The 21,207-nt window shown below is 35.4% G+C and overlaps 1 protein-coding gene across 1 annotated transcript in view; it reads left to right on the top strand.

The window, feature by feature from the left end:
* Positions 1-21,207, top strand: part of LRP1B (LDL receptor related protein 1B) — a 1,837,899-nt gene that overhangs the window by 1,141,160 nt on the left and 675,532 nt on the right. The window contains exon 17 of the mRNA XM_034642051.1: positions 13,210-13,326. Coding sequence (XP_034497942.1) covers positions 13,210-13,326 — 117 coding nt within the window. The remainder of the gene's footprint in view (positions 1-13,209; positions 13,327-21,207) is intronic.

Below are 21,207 nucleotides of genomic sequence, written 5' to 3'. Positions count from 1 at the left end.
GAGAATACACAGCTTGTGGTACAGGTTATAACAGATGCCTGAAAGGTCATGATTAGTCAGATAAGTGTTGAAAAATGATATTGACTAGCAACAGCCTAGATCTGTTCTTTAAATGATGAAGAAAAAGTAGTGTATTTGATGACTCATATTGATATCATTGGTAAAAATTGTGGGGGGTTTTGGTAAAAATGTCAAAATGTATCAACCCCTTCCCATCTCTATTTGCCAAAATATGCTTCACTAAGTAAAAATTATTATAACCTATTAGTGAAAACTGTAGAAACAGCATATAGAGAAAAGACCCAGAGGTTAAGAAGCCTGTTTTGTACTCTTGGTTGTGTCACTGGTTTTCTCTTGGAAAGACTTGTCTCTCAATGCACTGTGATTTCCCTGTATATTTCTTTCTGCTCTCCAAGAGTATGAATTGACTAGAAAATATTTCCTAACAGCTTTTTATCATGTACTAGCAATAATGAAAGAACAAAACAGTTGCCATTCCATATCCTAACCTGCATTTCATATTCAGTTTCTTTTTTCATAGTGACATATTTGTTGAGGATCCATAAGCTAGTTATTCTCTTGTCCTTTGACTAAATGTAGTCCAATATTTTAGAGTAGCATACTATTTTCAAGATATTTTGTGCATCGTGTAAGGTTGTTTTACAAGGGGCTATCAAATTAAAAGGAACTTCTAGAGACTCTCTCTTCCTAGTCTCTCCCTTCAAGTCCATTCATTTCATAACTGAAGCATGGGAGAAAGGACTTAACTCACATCATTGGTAAACTCTGGGAAACTCAGCATATGAGTTATTCTCTAATCCCATTGCTCTTGTTATCAAACTCTATTATCCTGAGTTTTAGCTAGAATTTTAGGTATGGTCAATTTAACTTTGCCCAGATTGTTCTTACAATTAAGACTATAATTTACAATGAAACTTCTTTCTAAGCTGGTGCAATTATTTTTATTTTTTTAAAGCTTAAGATTTAGTTCTGAGGTTATGTTCCATTACTTCCTAAACAGATAAGTCTGTTTTCACCTTAAAATAAAAGGCATTGCTGACTCAATTCATAATGCCATGTTTTTTTTTTCCATTTCTGTTAGACTTTTAAAATCTGCTTGTTTCTACATGATTTTTAAGGGAACATTTGAGATTGACTAGCTACTGATAGTAGTAAAAGTGGAAATGCCAGGTATAAGAGCAAATAAAGGAATCAATCCTAATCAATCCTAATTAGTAAGATTTCTCAGCCACCCTAGGCCTGTAGTACACTAGGAAATAAGATACAACCTGCTTGAACCTCAAGTGCCACTTTCGGTGATGGCAGCTGAAGTCTGCCAATCAGTACCAGATCTTCTTGTCAGTATATTTATAATAGATGCTATGGTCACAGTATGCCTTAATAAATTAAGAAGAACAAAACTTAAGAATAAAAAGAACACAAAGAAAACCACAAATATGCCTCTTAGCTTTGAAAATTAAGTATGTTGTTTTGTTGCAATATATTTCCATTTTGTTTAACCAAAATAAATAAATAGGTCACATAGTTGATCATACTGAAAAAAAATATGGCAAATTCATTACATAATTTCTCTGGCTGGGTTATTTCTATATATAAGTATATACAAGGATATGTATCATAGATAAAGGATTTCCCAAAGAGGGGGTTATTTTGTAATTGAATCATCTGTCTGGTAGCTTTTAGCATTATAACTACTTTATATCTAAAAGAAAATCCTTTCCTACAAGATGCCAATTTCCTGTTTTGTTCCTTAGGGATTTCTCTTTCATGAACCTGCTAATTCAATAAAAACTTATCACAACATTGGATATAAAATGAGGATAAATACACTTTATCTTTTCTTAGAAAGCTGAGTAAAGATGGGGAGAAAAAACATGTAAACAGGTCATTCTAATGCAATATTCAAAGTGCTAGCTTGAACCACAAATGGAAGCACAAGAACAACTAATTTAGTCTTTGTGTATCTGGGAAGGCTTCCTGAGGGAGGTGATATCCAAGCTAAGAGAAAGAAAGAAAGAAAGAAAGAAAGAAAGAAAGAAAGAAAGAAAGAAAGAAAACAACTAAATGCTCATTAACAGGAAAAAAATATATATATGTCCACTATATAAAAACTATATATATATGCCATATAAATATATATATACATATATATGTATAGATACATTCATATATATAATACTACATAGTGTTATAGTCACACGATAGAATGCTATTCATACTTGAAATGAATAAGCTAGATCTCAAAAACCATCAGAAATTAATTTCAAAAGCCTTGTTAACTAAAAGTTGCAGATTACAAATCATTTAGTGCCATTTATATGAAATACAAAAATACAAAACAATTCCATATATACTTATTGATTTATATGTTTATAAGAATAGGATTAAAATATGTCTGGAAATGAAAAAAAAAAAAAAAAGAAAAGAAATTAAGGCTGTCCTGGCTCATTTTATTTTCATGGGGCAGCATGAAAACCTTCCTAATCACCTCCTTTAGTTTCTCCAAGTTCTGTGCCAGACTGAAGATTGGACATAGACTGAGGAGGAGGAAAGAATGCAACCATAAAGGCAAAGACTGGAGTGATAACAGGCACAAGGCAAGGAATAATGGCCAGGAGCTGAAAGGACTGAGACATCTCTCTTCTGTACCCTCAAAGCCCCCACACACATCTGCAGCCTAATGAATTCCAAGGTGGTGGCAGGGAGACATCCATGTGGAGGGAGGGGCAAGTGGGGGACTCCGTTTCAACTGGTCCCCTGAATTTAGCTGGATATCTACCAGGCATTCTGAATACCCACGAAATCATCCTGAGATGTAAGAATATATGTCTGGATCTCTACTGGGGCAGAGCATCAGCGGCCCTGACGTATGAAGGATGGAATTGTGATTCTGTGGACAGATAAAAGAGGATAAACAGAAGGGGGAGGGAGCCGCCAGAAGCTGGCCACTGGACAGTAATACAATACCCTAGCCCAAAAGTGTCCTGGGCTGGGGGACAGGGGATAGCTTGCACGTGGTGGCAGCTGGAGGGGAAAAGCCTGATAACAGCACTCAGACGGGGTCCGGGAGCTGATTGTGGACCCTGGAGCCGGCCGCTGCTGTCGCTGCCACTGCCCACGCTGGCGGACCTAGGGCCCGGCTGCTGCCACTGCCACTTCGGACCTGGGGCCCGGCCGCTGCCGCCATGGATGTGCAAGGAACAGGACCGCTCTCGGTTTTGGAAGCACAAAGGGCAGAGACAAGTGGGGGCCTCAGTCAACTGCTGAGAGGGTCGCTGGGGGCTTCCCTCACCTGAGGGAGGCTGCGGTTTTCAGCGGTGCTTACAGAAAGGGAGGTTGTGTGTTCCGAATTGTTCAGAGAGGAACAGTCTGTGACTTCTCTGCCCTGGGGCAGAGGTCTGGGTGCGGACATTTTCCTTTGCCTTGACCCTCCCAAAAGGCTTTGAAAAAGCGCGAAAAGCCGCCAGAGAACAAAAGCTCAAAAACCTGGTTTCCACAGAGCCCAGTCCCCTGATAGGGGGCAGGGCAACTCCGCCCAAGCAGGGTTCCCTGACATACAACCCAGCAGGCCTCTCCCCCAGAAGACAAGCTGGGGGAACAAGAGGAGGGCAACCCTTCCGTCCCCATAAAACTGTAAAACCCCAACACCAGGGGAAAATAGTATATTGAGTTCCTGGTGTTGCTTCATGGCCTGTGTATTTCTCAGATACAACTTATTTTTTTTTTTTAATTCTTTCTCGTTTCTTCTCTGTTTTTTTCTTTTTACCTATTTCTCATTTCAACTAGATATTTAATACAACATATTCCATAGTAGCTTTTTGACTTGTACTTTTTCACATATATGTATATGTATATAAAATGCATATATGTATATATTTTATATATATATACATATAAGCTTCAATGTGGTCCCTTTTCCTCTATTCAAAACTACCCATATATATATATAATATATATGTGTGTGTGTGTGTGTGTGTGTGTGTATATATATATATATATATATATATATACACATCAGTTTTAATTTCCCTGTAACTCTGGAAAGTAGGGTTCTCTAACAAAAAGAACAAAATACACCCAGGAGGAACTGAAACACCCTACCTTGCCCACATTGAGAGATTATAGCCCCCCCCCCATTTTAACTTTAAAAATCTTATTCTTGGGTTTCATTTTGGCTTGTTTTTTCGGTGGTGGCTTCTGACCACTCCAAACTTTTCCAGGGTACATCTTGCCTGGATTGTGGTGATATTTTCAACTCTGTACATCCCTCAAAGACCCCTCAACAGAATGACTAGGAGGAGGAACTCCCAACAAAGAAAAGAACCAGAGACAATGGCCTCTCCCGCAGGCCTAATGGATATCGATATAAGCAATATGTCAGAAATAGACTTCAGGGTAGCAATTATGAAGACAATAGCTAGGCTTGAGAAAACCATTAGCGGCAACATAGAATCTCTAAGGGCAGAAGTAAGAGCTAATCAGGCCGAACTGAAAAATGTTATGAATGAAATGTGGTCTAAACTGGATGCTCTAATAGCTAGGGTAAATGAGGCAGAAGATTAGTGATCTAGAAGATAAACTGATAGAAAGGAAGGAACAGGAGGAGGCCTGGGACAAACAGCTTAAAATCCATAGAACAGACTTACAGAAATCAATGACGCCATGAAATGTTCCAGTGTCAGAATTATTGGGATCCCTGAGGGGGTGAAGAGAGAGAGAGGACTAGAAGATAAATTTGAGCAAATTGTAGCTGAGAACTTCCCTAATCTGGGAAATGAAACAAACATTCATGTCCTAGAGGCCGAGAGGACCCCTTCCAAGATCAAGGAGAACAGACCAATGTCTCAGTATGTAATAGTAAAACTCTCAAATCTTAGAACCAAGGAAGCCATCATAAGAGCATTTGGGGGGAGAGATTCCTTATGTACAGAAGGGGGAACATCAGAATAATGTCAGACCTGTCCACAGAGACCTGGCAAGCCAGAAAGGGCTGGCAAGACATATTCAGGGTACTAAATGAGAAGAACATGCACCCAAGAATATTTTATCCAACAAGGCTGTCATTCAGAATGGATGAAGAAATAAAGAGTTTCCAGGACTGGCAGAAACTGAAAGAATATGTAACCACCAAGCCATCCCTACAAGAAATACAAAGGGGGATTCTATAAAAGAAGAAAGACCCCAAGGGAAATATAGACCAGAAATTTACAGAGACAATCCATGGAAACAGGGACTGTAAAGAAAATAGGATGGCAATAAATATATATCTTTCAGTAGTAACTCTCAACGTGAACAGCCTACATTCTCCCATGAAATGGCACAGGGTTGTAGATTGGATACAAAGACAGGACCCATCCATATGCTGTCTACAAGAGACTCATTTTGAACCTAAAGACACCTCCAGACTGAAAATAAGCGAATGAAGAATGATTTATCATGCCAATGGACCTCAAAAGAAAGCTGGGGTAGCAATTCTTATAACAGACAAATTAGAATTTAAACCAAAGACCATAATAAGAGATCCAAGGACACTATATCATTCTTAAAGGGTCTATCCAACAAGAAAAACTAACAATTGTAAATATCTATACCCCCATAATGGGAGCAGCCAATGACATAAGCCAGCTGTTAACCAAAATAAAAAATCAGATCAACAATAATACATTAATAGTAGGAGATTTTAACACTCAACTCTCAGTGTTGGACAGATCATCTAAACAGAAGATAAACAAAGAAACAAGAGCTTTGAATGACACATTGGACCAGATGGACTATGTAGATATATACAGAACATTCTACCCTAAAACAACAGAACACTCATTCTTCTCGAATGCGCATGGAACTTTCTCCAAAGTAGACCACATACTGGGTCACAAATCGGGTCTCAGCCAATACCAAAAGATTGAAATTATTCCCTGCATGTTATCAGACCGCAGTGCCTTGAAACTGGAACTCAATCACAAGAAAAAATTTGGAAGGATTTTAAGCACTTGGAAGTTAAAGAACATCCTGCTAAAGAATGAATGGGTCAAATTAAAGAAGAACTTAAACAATTCATGGAAACCAATGAGAATGAAAACACATCAGTCCAAAACTTATGGGGACTGCAAAGGTGGTCCTAAGAGTGAAATACATAGCCATCCAAGCCTCTCTCAAAAAATTAGAAAAATCCCAAATGCACAAGCTAACCCTACACCCAAAGGAGCTGGAGAAAGAACAGCAAATAAAAACTAAACCATGCAGGAGACAAGAAATAGTAAAGATTAGAGCAGAGATCATTGAAATAGAAACCAGAAAAACAGTAGAACAGAGCAATGAAACTAGAAGCTGATTCTTTGAAAGAATTAATAAGATCGATAAACCAAACTATCTGAAAGAAAAGAGAAAGGACCCAAATTAATAAAATCATGAATGAAGGGGAGAGATCATGACTAACACCAAGGAAATAGAAACAATTATTAGAAATTATTACCAGCAACCATATGCCAACAAATTAAGCAACCTGGAAGAAATGGATGCCTTTCTGGAAACTTACAAACTATCAAGACTGAAACAGGAAGAAATAGACAATCTGAATAGACCAATAACCAGTAACGAAATTGAGGCAATAATCAAAAATCTCCCAAAAAACAAAATCCAGGGCCAGATGTCTTCCCAGGGGAATCCTACCAAACATTTAAAGAAGAAATAATACCTATTCTTCTGAAGGTGTTCCAAAAAATAGAAACAGAAGGAAAACTTCCCAATGTCTTCTATGAGGCCAGCATTGACCTGATCCTAAAATCAGGCAAAGACCCCATCAAAAAGGAGAATTACAGACCAATATCCCTGATGAACACGGATGCCAAAATACTCAACAAGATCCTAGCTACTAGGATCCAGCAGTACATTAAAAGGATCATTCACCAGGACCATATGGGTTTTATGCCTGGGATGTAAGGGTGGTTCAAAATTAGCATATCAATCAACATGATAGAGCACATAATAAAAGAAAAGACAAGAACCATTTGATCCTCTCAATTGATGCCAAGAAAGTATTTGACAAAATACAACATCTGTTCCTGATTAAAACTCTCCAGAGTATAGGGATAGAAGGAACATTCCTCAATATCATAAAAACCATCTATGAAAAGCCCACAGTGAATATCGTTATCAATGAGGAAAAGCTGAGAGCTTTTTCCTAAGATCAGGAACACAACCGGGATGCCCACTCTCACCCTTATTGTTCAACATAGTGCTAGAAGTCCTAGCCTCAGCAGTCAGACAACAAAAAGAAATAAAAGGCATGTAAATTGGCAAAAAATAAGTCAAACTCTCCCTCTTTGCAGATGGCATGATATTTTATATGGAAAAGCCAAAAGAATCTACCCCTAAATTGCTAGAACTTATACAGCAATTCAGCAACGTGGCAGAATACAAAATCAATGCACAGAAATCAGTTACTTTTCTATATGCTAACAATGTAACTGTAGAAAGAGAAATTAAGGAATTGATTCCATTCACAATAGCGACAAAAACCAGAAGATACCTAGAAATAAACCTAACTAAAGAGGCAGAGGATCTATACCCTAGAAACTATAGAACACTTATGAAAGAAATTGAGGAAGACAGAAAAAGATGGAAAAAATTCTATGATCATGGATTGGAAGAATAAACATTGTTAAAATGTCTATCCTACCCAGAGCAATTTGCACTTTCAATGCCATCCTATTAAAATACCATTGGCATTTTGCAAAGAGCTGGAATAACAATCCTAAAATTTGTATGGAATCAGAAAACACCCCAAATCACCAAGGGAATGATGAAAAAGAAAAACAAAGCTGGGGACATCACATTGCCTGACTTCAAGCTATATCACAAAGCTGTGATCACCAAGATAGCATGTTATTGGCACAAAAACAGACACGTAGACCAATGGAACAGAATAAAGGCTCCAGAAATAGAACCTCAACTCTATGGTCAACTAATCTTTGACAGATCAGGAAAAAATATCCAGTGGAAAAAAGACAGTCTCTTCCATAAATGGTGCTGGGAAAGTTGGACAACTACATGTAGAAGAATGAAACTGGACCATTCCCTTACACCATATACAAAGATAAACTCAAAATGGATGTAAGACCTCAATGTGAGACAGGAATCCATCAAAATCCTGGAGGAGAACATAGGCAGTAAACTCTTCAACATCGGCCACAGTGACTTTAAGACAAGTCTCCAAAGGCAAGGGAGACAAAAGCAAAAATGAACGTTGGTACTTCATCAAGATAAAAAGCTTCTGCACAGCAAAGGAAACAGTCAACAAAACTAAGAGGCAGCCCACAGAATAGAAGATATTTTCAAATAACATTACAGATAAAGGGCTGATAACCAAGATCTAAAAGAACTTTTCAAATTCAACACTCAAAAAACAAATAACCCAGTCAAAAAATGGGCAGAAGACATGAAGAGATACTTCTCCAAAGAAGATATGCAAATGGCTAACAGACATGAAAAAATGCTCAACATCACTAGCTATCAGGGAAAACAAATTAAAACCACAATGAGATATCACCTTATACCAGTTAGAATGGGAACAATTAACAAAACAGGAAACAACAAATGTTGGTGAGGATGTGGAGAAAGGGGAACCCTCTTACACTGTTGGTGGGAATGCAAGCTGGTACAGCCACTCTGGAAAACAATATGGAGGTTCCTCAAGATGTTAAGAATAGAGCTACACCATAACCCAGCAATTGCACTACTAGGTATTTACCCCAAAGATACAGATTTAGTGAAAAGAAGGGGTACATGCACCCCAATGTTCATAGCAGCAATGGCCACAATAGCCAAAGTGTGGAAGGAGCCGAGATGCCCTTCAACAAATGAATGGATAAAGAATATATGGTCCATATATACAATGGAATATTATTCAGCCATCAGAAACGATAAATACCCACCATTTGCATCGACATGGATGGAACTGGAGGGGATTATGCTAAGTGAAGTAAGTCAAGCAGCGAAAGAGAGTCATATGGTTTCATTCATATGTGGAACATAAGGTATAGCATGGAGGACCATAGGGAAAGGGAGAGAAATCTGAAGGGGGAGAAATCAGAGAGGGAGACGAACCACGAGAGACTGTGGATACGGGGGAACAGACTGAGGGTTTCAAAGGGGAAGGGGGTGGGAAGAGAATAACAGGGTGATGGGTATTATGGAGGGCACATGTTGTGATAAGCACTGGGTGTTATATGCAACTAATGAATCACTGCACACTACTTCAAAAACTAATGATGTACTTATACAGTGACTAACTGAATATAATAAAAAAAATAATAAATAAAATTTAAAAAAGAAAAGAAATTAAGGATAGTAGTTACATCTAAAAAGATAGAAAAGACATAACACTGAAAAAATTACATAGGTGATTTTAAATGTACCTATAATACATTTTTCTGAAATAAAAATAGTCTGTAGTAAATATAGAAAAATAAGATTTTATAGAGCTATATGATGGTAGAAAGATGTAATGTTATTATTTTCTATCCTTTTCTAGGTGATAGAAATATTTTACAGGAGAGAAAACAAATGATTGATGGGCATAATTACAGAGAGTGAGGTGAAATCCGGAGAGGATGATAGGGGGTTGGAGGATATGCCTGGAAGAGGAAACAGCATATGTACAGCAGGCAGAAGAAAGCTGACAGTCGGGGGCTTGGTGGTTGTTTTCCCTCACAAAAAGAAAATATGTTTCTGTACTTATGAGAGAGACCCAGAGGCCAAAGATGAGAAGTAGTTATATTTGAAGTTCTTTTTCCTCATAGTCACCTGTGACAATCCTTGGATTCAAGCCTAGCCAATTTCAGACCAGATATTTTCCACAGCACTGAGCTCTAATTAGATTACATAATGTTTATTCTTCTCACATCCTCCACAAATTTTGACTAAATTCAAACTAGGCTGATGTATTTGAATTAAGAAAACCCAATATATTAAAAATCAGACTTCTTTATAAGATAAATTGAAAAGTATGTATTGATATGACATAGGTTTTGTTTAAATAGAATGCTTTGATTAAAATATGGCAAAGGTGAAGCTTAAGAATATGTGTGAAGATCTCTTCACCTCTTCCTCCTTATTGTTCCCGTGCATTGTGGGATTTCTCACTGCTACATGACGGCAGGAGAAGCATAATTAGTGATGGGTAGAAAAAATTCACATTGTGACAGTGGATTTCTGATTCACTGCTAGATAAACAATTCCACTGAGAAAGTATAAATTTCCTTTTCGTTAGAGAAGCATTTGCTGCAACATTAGAGTCCTCCGGGGCTGCTCTGCTAATCTCACCTCCAAGCTAATTTAGATCTGATGGAGGCAGGAACTGAAAAACTAAAGGTCGTGTCTTCCTGATATAAATCCAGTGATTAGAAAGAGATGATTTAGTCCATTTTATCATATCATATGGACAGACAGTGCTTATAGATTTATGGGATGAAGAATTTTTCCCATGTGAAATTGAATTTCCTTAATAGACAAAGCAGATAGTTTTTTTTCATGATTAGAAAAATGAATTTATACATTTTCAGGTCACATGATCCCTCAATAATAAGCCAGAAAATATTCTTTGGAGTAACGGGTCCTAACACTTCTTCAAGCTTCTGAGTTAGTGAGGAATCACATAAATTCTCACACTACACAATATGAAATAGGTTCTTAGGAGTGCTTTCTCATTCTTTCCTATAATCACCATAGTGCTCCTCTTGAAGGAAAACAATCTGAGAAAACTTTGCTAGAACTAAGTCTTTACTAGAAATAAGGAGTGAATACTGTGACATTAAAAAAAATCAGATAAAAGAATATTGTATTGGGATATTTAATATATTTTTATTATGGGCCAATTAGAATTTAATGGGAATGAAAATATGTGATGATATATTTTTCTTTAAACACGAAAACAAGAAAACAAGAAAGACTGAAGGAGTGAAATAGGGAAGACAGGAGAGATGTAGGAAAAAATGAAAAGTGGAGAGAAGAAAAGAATAGGAAGGGAGAGAGAAGGAGAAATTAAATGAGGAAGGAAGAAGGGAGGGAGGGAAGGAAAGGGTGAGGGAGAGCTGGAAGAAGGAAGGGAGAAAAAATTGAAAAGAAAACTCTTACTAAATTTCTCTTAAATCTCAAAAGGTAAAAATTATTTACTGTAATCAGTGGAATGAAGCAAAGACTTGCAAGAAAAAAATATGAATCTTGTTCACCCCTCTATGCCCTTTCATTCCCATCAACTAAACTAAATGCTAACACCTTCATCCTTCTATAGGCTAATACAAATATATACATATTTTTCAAGTAGACATAGTTTTATTAAAATTACCTAGGAACTTTGTTGATTTGATCTAAATGTTAGAATAGTTTCACAGAAAATCCATAGAGTTAGCCAAATGAGACAACAAGTATTTAATCCTACTTGAAATTACAGCATTGAAAACTTCAGAAACATACATATTTGTGGGATACTTAAAATCTATTAATGTAAAATAAATGCTCTATTTGTAAAAAAGAAAGAAAGAAAGAAAGAAAGAAAGAAAGAAAGAAAGAATGAAAAATCCAAATATTGCATAAATTGTCTTAGATTCAGAACCCTTAGCTATATAAGCAAAGCAGAATACAAAGTGTAATAATTTTCTGGAATTTCTAATTATAGACACTGAGGTTAGAAATGGTTCATCAAATCTACTTTGTTGAATCAAACCACTAAAGTTTTCATTGTTTTTCTCAAGTAACTTTTTAAGTATTCACTAATAATAGATAAATGTTTTTACATAGCAAGTACACTGTGCTTAAAAGGAAATAACTAGCACATAACTTTTAAGAAATTATTTTAAATAACCTCTGAAACCCTGATATATGGAAACCCATTTTAGTGTGTTTGGATGACTTGTCTTTGAACCACACTCAATTTTATACCAACCATTAGGTCATGAGGCATTTTGATGAAACAGAAATACAGCCTTCTAATTCTTAAACCCCAAAACAGAAGGAAGTCTATAAACTGAGCAATGTTCTCTTATCATGGCTACAGAAATCCAGACCCTAATTTTTCCTCATCTGTCCAATCCTCGTGTGACCCAAATATTAATAGGTGTGAGTATCCTCTTCCTATAATTTCCCACTCTTTTTTTCTGACCCAATAAAAAGAAGGGGTGGTAGGAAACTGATACTTAAGAAAACAAATTTGTATTTCAGACAGACAAAAGAAAAAAAATAAAATAAAAAAATAAAATTTTTTAAAATAAGTAAGTAAAAAATAAAAAAAAAAAAACTAAACTAAACAATAACAAAAACCTGAGTCTTTAAAACTAAAGCCTGGGAGAAAGGTTAAGATAACTATCTAAAGATTTCATGCTTTCAAAGTTGACCTGACAGTAACTGAAAAAGGTAATCAAACTCCCTGTAGAACATAACCAACCCATTCACTGAATAATTGTAACCACTGCCTTTGGCTAACATAGAAGGAAAGATTCTATGTGTGTGTTCATTGAAACGCTTGAGAGAGGCCAAAGCAAAGTTTGTTAATATACTCTGATTAAAAAGTTATACATTTTTATTTATGCTGAAAAGTAAATTTTAAGAATCCATCTTATATAAGGTTAAATGTATGTTTTTGGAAATGTTTTCTGCATTATTGTTCCATACATTGGATCATTTAGAGACCAAGAAATAAATGCACTGAAATGTTAGAGGAAAAGAACAATTCTGCCCCCATGACTAGAAACTAGATATGCTGATATAGTCTTCAAATCCTTCCTCCTACATTACAGCAAATTTTCTTGGTTTATTGACAAAGACTATGTGAAAGTCTTTTTTGTTAATTAAAAGTTGGATGAAATTTAATTCAACCGTATATTCATAAGCATGTACCGGGCAAAAATTGTAAAAATAATGAATTCATAGCTTCATTTATGGAAGTGTGTGAGGATTACTGAATATCTTGTCATTTAGCAGCCACTGTAATTGAAGGACAAAGCATATGAACTTCAGAGAAGACAAGCAAGTTGGCAGTATCAAAAAATTAGTAAAAATTCACTTTAAAATATTTTATCTAATAAAGCAATAGAGTATCTTATGTGTAAAAGAGTTATTGCATGATTTATTTTACCTGAATGTTGTTCAAAAGGCCTCTAAATGTATTATTTGTACATTAATTGATTATCTTAGCCAGAACATGCCAGATGGACCAGTTTTCTTGTGGAAATGGGCGCTGCATTCCCCGAGCATGGCTATGTGACAGGGAAGACGACTGTGGTGACCAGACAGATGAAATGGCATCTTGCGGTAAGTTCTGAGTCAATCATGCTGTTAGTGGGGACTGTGTCAAATTACTATAATCTCTCTTAAAAGGCTATTTATTTCTTTATAAACACTAGTCAAAAAGGCAGAAGATCTGTTATATTTTATCACTGCCTTTTAGGCCTGAGTGTGTACCTTAATGATAACTTTAGAATATATCCATTTCATGAGTCAGTAACCATATCTTTGGCTAAAATAAATGGATCCAATCATTATAGATTTTATTAGGAAGTAGTTCTTATAAGCCTAATAGGACATTCTCAAATGTTCATTTTTAATCTTACATTGGTAATGATTAATTTTTTCAAATAGAGTAGCTCATTGAGTGACATTTGGAGTAAATTAGAAGTACATGTTTCTTGTTGGCATGCATATGTTATCTTCTTGGAACAATAAACAATACAGACTGAGATTACATAGTTGGTAAACCATTTGTTTCATTTCTATTGAGTCATGTAATTCTGTTATTAGTTTAAGATAGTTTTGTTAATGGCAAAATTCCTAGTCACTTTCCACCTATCCTCCTACTTTTGGAAACGGTATTTATTGTTACATAAAGTTGTAAATTTAATTACTCTCTCATTTGTACCTGTGTATCAGTAGATTTTATTATCATTTGTCTGAATAATGTGTAGTGAAAGATAGGAAGGGAATGAATCCGGTTTTCTAAGTACTTGGGTTTTCTTTTAGGTATGGCTATTAATTTTCAAAATTTCTAATGGGAAAAACATATATTAGATATGCTTAGCACATTTATTAAAAATATAATGCAATTGAGTATATATTTTTAATAATTTAACTCCATGTTGTAACTTCTAACAGTGGGAAAATAAGACTTTTTTTTTAAAGGCTCTATTTAGGGGATGCATTCATGGTTTACTTAAAATTTCATTTTTAAAAAATTTCTTATATTAGACTTAAGTCCTTGTAGACTTTTGAATTTGTGACCTTTGAATAGAATATAGATAAGTAAGTAGTACTAATTGACATTGTAAAGAAAACAAAAGCAGTGTTGAAGAAGAAAGCAATAGACAGTCACACAGTAACAGTCAATTTTACATCTCACATGTAGTTTCCAAAGCCTGTCCATTTAAGGGATTTGGACAATATATCAGTCTCCTTTCCAATGTCCAAACTATTCCTGTGGCTGGGTCTGCATCTAGCCAGCTCTATTATTTAGGGAAGGTTGATTGCTTTCCTGTCCCCAGCATCTCCTTCCAGAATATAGCAAAAGGATAATGAGCAACCTGAAAACATTAAAGACAGAAAAATCTTGGAATCAGTCTGATTTAGAAGAAAAGGCCATGAAAACATTAAAGAGTAGGAAAATAAATAATAAGCTCATTAGCGAACTTCAGTTAGGTCTTTGATCTGACTTATATTTAGGACTTTTCACAAAGTGAGGGAAAGAAGGGTTAGAGGGAGTTCAGACACATATTTTCTTCTTGAATATTTACATCAAATCTATGAGAAATACACTATTGCTCAGATTTTACAGATGGGGTTTCAAACATTGAGACATTTGACAATTTGCTTAAGATCACAAGGCTAATAAATAGCAGGACCAGGCTATGAATCCAGGCATACCTGAAACTAAAACTCAGGCATTTCAGGTCGACTCTCTGGGAACCATGGATTGGGTGCAAATCGGGAGTAGATCAAGTCATTATACATATCCATATCCATTGACTGTCTTATTTAAATGAACATATACCTATAATGAGTTTTGTTCATTGGTGGGTTGGTAAATCTTTTAAGATCCCCTGCTGGGGAGAAGCCCTGATCTAGTGTTTGCCTATTTTTTTTGTGTAAATACTCCTGCTATGGCCAATATCAGGTTGCCAATATGACTTTCTGAATGTGGATTTGGGAAAATATGTGCACACCAACATACAGTATTTCCACAATACAGACGTAATGAACATAACTAACTTCAAGAACAAAATAATTAAGAAATTATAAACTTTGAGCATTTATTACCCTTGCTTTCAAGATTATTTAATTACAATTTTATGCAGTTTATTTATTTTAAATAATGGATGTGTGCTTAACACAATTCCTAGAATCCTTGAAAATTTAAAAATCGGTTCTTGCAAACTGGTACAAGATGCCTTCAGTGTACCACTGGATATGAACACACTGTGAAATGTAGTTGTCTGTGTGCTTCTGAAATAAAGCCAAATTTTATAGACTGTCAGTACACCACATGGGTTAGTCTCAGCACCATTTCCCCTTTATAAGGTGAGAAACATGTTTCTCTCCAAACTTGCTCTTCTCTTAGTAACATGCATTTCAGATTGTCATTATATTTTGAAATTTATGTCAGTAGGGAAGCTGATAGTGAAGTTCTTGTAGGCACAATCTCACTTTTAAAGTTGGAGGAGAGAATGGTATAGATTACTCTCATATCAGAAATTATCTCTGCACTGAATACAAAATAACCAAGATATTATAAATTGTTTAATTTACTGCGTTAAAAAAGTCACTCTCCTTGGCAGTAGTCTAGAAATGAATATAGGTTCAACTAATTCTCAGTTTTATTAAGCATCATTGTAACATTTGGAGTGATCATATTCCACTTTTCCTATTGGAATAGGTCAAGTTCCCATAGGTTTAATCCTACTAGAAGACTCTGCAATCATTTTTTTTTCTTATGCTTTAGCTCTATGAATAGCTTCTGTTTTGTTTAATTACTATTTCATACTGAAAATTATACCAAAATTTGGATTTTAAAACATGAGAAACCTGTGGAAATGCTTCTAGTTGTAGTTAGAAGCAGAAGGATACTGAAACCAAGGGTGAAATTTTACTGGAATTCACTAGCACCTATTTATAAGCCTAACTCATTTTATTTGCATTTGCCTTTATAACAAGTTAACTGCATATTTCAGGTTGAAATTATATGTGGGCAAACACATAATTAGGAAGGCCTTTGAGGATTCTCCCTTCATCTTTGAACAATCTTTTAACTACTTTTTGTAGTCCTCATGAGTAGACAAGAGACTCTTTAAATTGATTCTGCAAATAAGAGCAGATATGTTAAAATTTTGAAGACTGTGTTGGAAGTGGACTATGTGTCAAGGAACTAAATGGTCACTCATTTCAAGAATTTTAGCATTGGTACTCAATTTAGCTGTCAGTAAAACAAAAATCACATGAGAAGCTTCAGAGTCACCTGCCCATCCCTCGCCCCAAACTAACTAAGGGTCTTTAGGGATCAGACCCAAGAATCAGTATTTTTAATGCCTTAACTTAAGGCTAAGGTTCTCAAACTTGAGCATGCCTCAGAATCTCCTGGAGGGCTTGTTAAAAAAGCAAAATAAAAAACAAAAACCAGAATTCTGGGCCTAATTTCCAAAGACTATGATTTGGTAGGTCTTAGGTGACCCATAATTTATATTTCTAGCAATTGATGCTGATTCTAATGCTACTGGTCAAGGGACCATACTTTGGGGAGCACCATTCAGGTTTGATTTTTATCTTACATATACTTAATGACATAATCATGTTTATATATACAAAATGAATTAAGATGGAAGCAATTATCCAGACAAATTTTCTTCTCATCTCCAAATTACAGCATTAAACATAAGTGTATTTCATGATTAAATATAAGAATATTTCAGGCAAACTTTTTTGCCCCTTGGAAAATTTATTGTCAAAAACAGTGTAGTTGTTTATTTTAAACTGTAATTTAGCTATTTGGGTTTTTTCTGTCTTCCAACTATCTCAATAGCTTATATTTATATATAAATTTTAAATAAATACATCTTAATGTGAGTTGGTAACGTCTGATTTCTTCAAAGGGTTTAGCTTGGGAAAATACCTGAAATTTGTTAACAGTTTGAAAGACAGTTCAATGGAGTATAAATAAAAACCCACTAAAATTTGCAAAGTTAATATGATTCCATTTTATGAATGCTGATCTTTTAAATCTATGAAGATAGTAAAATTTTGTCTCATGTACTTGTAATCTTACTTGTAAATGTTCTTGTAATTTTATTCCACATAATTAAGGAGCAAAGAATCAGAAAGAGAATTTGCAAATATCAGACACAAAGAGAAGAGAGGGAGCTGTCAAAAAGAAATCATTTCCCAGTTAAATCAGTGTATGTTGTGTATCAAAGATATTTTCAACTAGGTTATTAGAAAGACAAAGTTTCTGATGAAATATATTATTACTATATATTTACATTATATATTATTATTATTATTAATTTTGTAAGAAAAAATGCATGTGTGTGTAACAACTTAAGTGAGGATTATTAACCCAGTGGAGTACTGGCAAAATACGAATATTGCCAAGCACTGCTTTCAGTTGCTCTGCCATTCCTTGATAAGATCTTGGCAGACACAATGATTCTGGCAACTTTTAGTTTCTGTAACTTGATCCAATCCATTTTGAAATTCCAGTATTATATCTTAAAGCTTTCTTCTCCTCCACTGCTGGCTGGACTTTGGGCTCTAAGAACTTAGATGAGAGGCAACCGTGTTCTGTTTTTTCCTCCCTACATCTGTTCCCTCTTCGGGCCTTCACTCTTCAGTCAGATGGGACAGTTGGAGAAATAGGTAGCATCTTTTTAAGTAGGTCTAGTCGTAACCTTTTCTGCTTCTCTGAAGGTCACCGCCCTCTGACACATGAGCAACGCAGCTCTCTTAAGACACTCTTATGTGAGATCTTCAGAGAAGCTTCTCTTCATAGTTCCCTGAACTCCGTCTTTCTTCTCTGTGTCCTCTTCTTCTCCCCCACATCTAGATTTCTTTTATCCCCATCCCCCATCATTCCCACCAGAGATGGCATATCTCATAGCCTTGAGTTACTAAAGCCCCCGTTGCTTGGTGGACACTCTCTTGGTTGCATTGCTGGTATGACCAAAAAAAAAAAAGTTTGGCTCTCTTTTGGAGGTCTACTTTTTGTCCTCCCACCCCTATCCCGCACTCTCTTAATGTGATCAGGCTATTTTCCTAATGACCCATCTCTTGGATGCTACCACTCTCCAGTTCTTTCTTCTTTTCTGTATGCAGGGTGAAATGGTCAGTCTACCTCCTGAACATCATTCAGCCAGTTCCCTTTTCTCATGAACTCACAAAATTTCATGAATGATTCTCATGGAGTCTCTCCTTCCTTTGAATCCACTGGTCTTTGAACAAAACTGACTTGTAGATTACTATTCTTTTATAAGGAATAGCTCCAGCTACTAGATTCTCTATATAAAATGTGAGAGTACTTAGCATCTCCTTGTTCTTAGGATTGGATCTAAATGGGCCAGTGCCATGGCAAAAGGGAAAATCCCACTATTACACGTATTTATTTTCTTAACTCAATGAATCATTTTCTCTCTCCTTCTCCCTCTCCTTTTCTCCCTTCCTATTTCCTGTTAAAGTAGGAAGGCACATGCTGACCAATGCATACAGATTCTGAACAATGTATGTAATGCACATTTATTCAACGCATGGAAATTTAGGAATAATAAGAAAACCACTCATTTTAGCCCCTCACATAAGGAAACGAAAGCACTGAAAGTTGTGTGTCCAAAGTTGCAGAGAGAATTAGTAGGTGTGGCAAGCATTGGAACTCAGGCCAATTCACTACTCATTACCTGTTACAGAGAATCACGGGTATTGGTAATTGCCTGTACATGTTATCTAATTCAATCATCCATCCAATGTAAGAAATCTAAAAGTGGTCTCAGAGATGCTTACCCAGTCCTTGTTTGAATATTTTCAGGAACAAAGAACTGGCCATTCCACAGGGTAGTTAATTCTACCGTTGGTTAATAATTGTCAAAATATTCCTCCTTTGTGGAGCAATCTTGCTAAAGATTCTATTCAATGATTCTTATGCTGTCTTCTGAAGCTACATAATCTAATCTATAACCTTGTCACAGGATCTCTCTTTAGATAACCAAAGACACCATGTTGCCTACCTAACCCTTGTCCTTTACAACTGAAACATACCATTTTTTTTTCAGATTTCCTTACATGATCATTTGTAGTCTCTTTTCCTACCAATTGCCCTACTATGAATATAGTTGTGTTTTAAATGACCTTACTAAACTTAATGGTCTAAAATGGGGAGTTGATGTCCAATGGGTATAGAGTTTCAGTTCTACAAAAGGAAGAAGTTCTAGAGACCTGTTGCACAACAATGTGGATACAGTTAACACTACTTAATTATATACTTAAAGATATTTAAAATGGTAAATTTTATTTTATTTATTTATTTTTTTTCCAGAATTAAAAACAAATTCATGGCCTAGAATTAAACATAACTTAGTATCCCATACGTGGTATTTTTACAACACATTGACGTGTACTTATTACCATCACCAATTGAGATTCTAGGCTTCTGTTAACACAATCACAGATGGCAGCCTTATCATGTAACTCCCACGTCAAGTGTCCAGTCAATTAAAATAGCTAAGTTTTTCTTATAGACTGGATCATTCCTTTTGGGTGCTTCTAATGTTTACTTTTCAAAGCTCTTTTACCTTTTATTTTGATAGGCTTCTCAGTCTTCCTTATCCACATATTTTTGAATATGTACATGGGTCTGGATTTTTCCACTCCAAACTGTCACTCTTACACTTCCATCCTCCTATAACTACTAACCCTGATGCAGTTTTGTGATTTTTAATCCATAATATTAACGATGTCTCCTAGTTTTATGTAATTTAAAAATTTGATAAGATAATTTTTAAGGCTGTAACCAAGTAATAGTAACAAAGGTGTGAACCTTTTGGCAAGTAATTAAAAACATCCTTCAGGGGAAACTGATTTAATAATAAAAACTGTATGGGTACAGTTTTGAACAAATTACTTATTCACTTCAACTAACCACCATTGTGCATGCATGATACTTTCATTTATCTTGAGATTTCTCAAACATTGCTAAAAATATGAGGACACTCTATTTATGGCATTTTCATGATATATACTTACCTAAAAATTGTATTGGCAAATAAATGAAGTTAGTTTGGCATGACTTGTTTTTATTTTATTCTTGAGCAAATAAATAGTCTCTTTAAAAATGCTGATAAAAGAATGTTTTAGCAAGTTTACCCTAGAATTATTGTCAGAGGTATATGTAAACTTCACTTCTCTATTGTTTGAAAATTTTCACTCATCTTTGAAATCGGGATAATATAATTTACCCTTTTCCAGTTTTCATTCATCTTTCCCATCTTCCATTTATTTCAAATTCACTATCAATATTCTAAGACCAAAAATATTTGTTTCATTACTTGTTTGAGAACTTGTTTCAATGTGAAAATAAACTCACTTTTAGCTATTAGGTTTTTTTTTTTCTTTTTTTTGATTTAGAACTTTAACTTCCTATCAAACCTATTTGTTCTTCACTTCACAATCTGACAATAATTACTTCTATTAAAATGTTGGAAACAGGTCCCTGGGTGGTGCAGCTGGTTAAGTGTCCAATTCTTGGTTTTGGCTCAGGTCATGATCTCAGTGTCGTGGGACCAAGCCCCACCTCAGGCTCTGTGCTCAGCATGGAGTCTGCTTAAGATTCTCTCTCTCCCTCTCCCTCTCCCCTGAGTGTGTGCTTGTGCTCTCCCTTTCTCTCTCTCAAATAAATTTTAAAAAATGTTGGAAACAAAGAAATTAAGTTCTTTTCCTATTTGTGTCCTGCAGATTTATGCTTTGTATCCCAGATGGTCTTGCTCAGTTTTTTCATGTTCTATGCATTTATATTAAACATTTTTATTACTTTTGTTTAAAAGTGGTATGCAAACTTCTGTTAAGTTGTCTTTTTGTCACTCTTATAGGTATGTGACATGCTTTCCCATTGTCTTTGGTTACAGTGTCCTCTTTTATGCATACTAGATTAATAAGGCTCTGTATGCAACA

This window comes from Ailuropoda melanoleuca, chromosome 2 (assembly GCF_002007445.2).
Source record: "Ailuropoda melanoleuca isolate Jingjing chromosome 2, ASM200744v2, whole genome shotgun sequence".
In the NCBI taxonomy this organism is placed as follows: domain Eukaryota; kingdom Metazoa; phylum Chordata; class Mammalia; order Carnivora; family Ursidae; genus Ailuropoda; species Ailuropoda melanoleuca.
The sequence above is the reverse complement of the archived record's forward strand: the minus strand, read 5'-3'. Positions and strand labels throughout refer to the sequence as shown.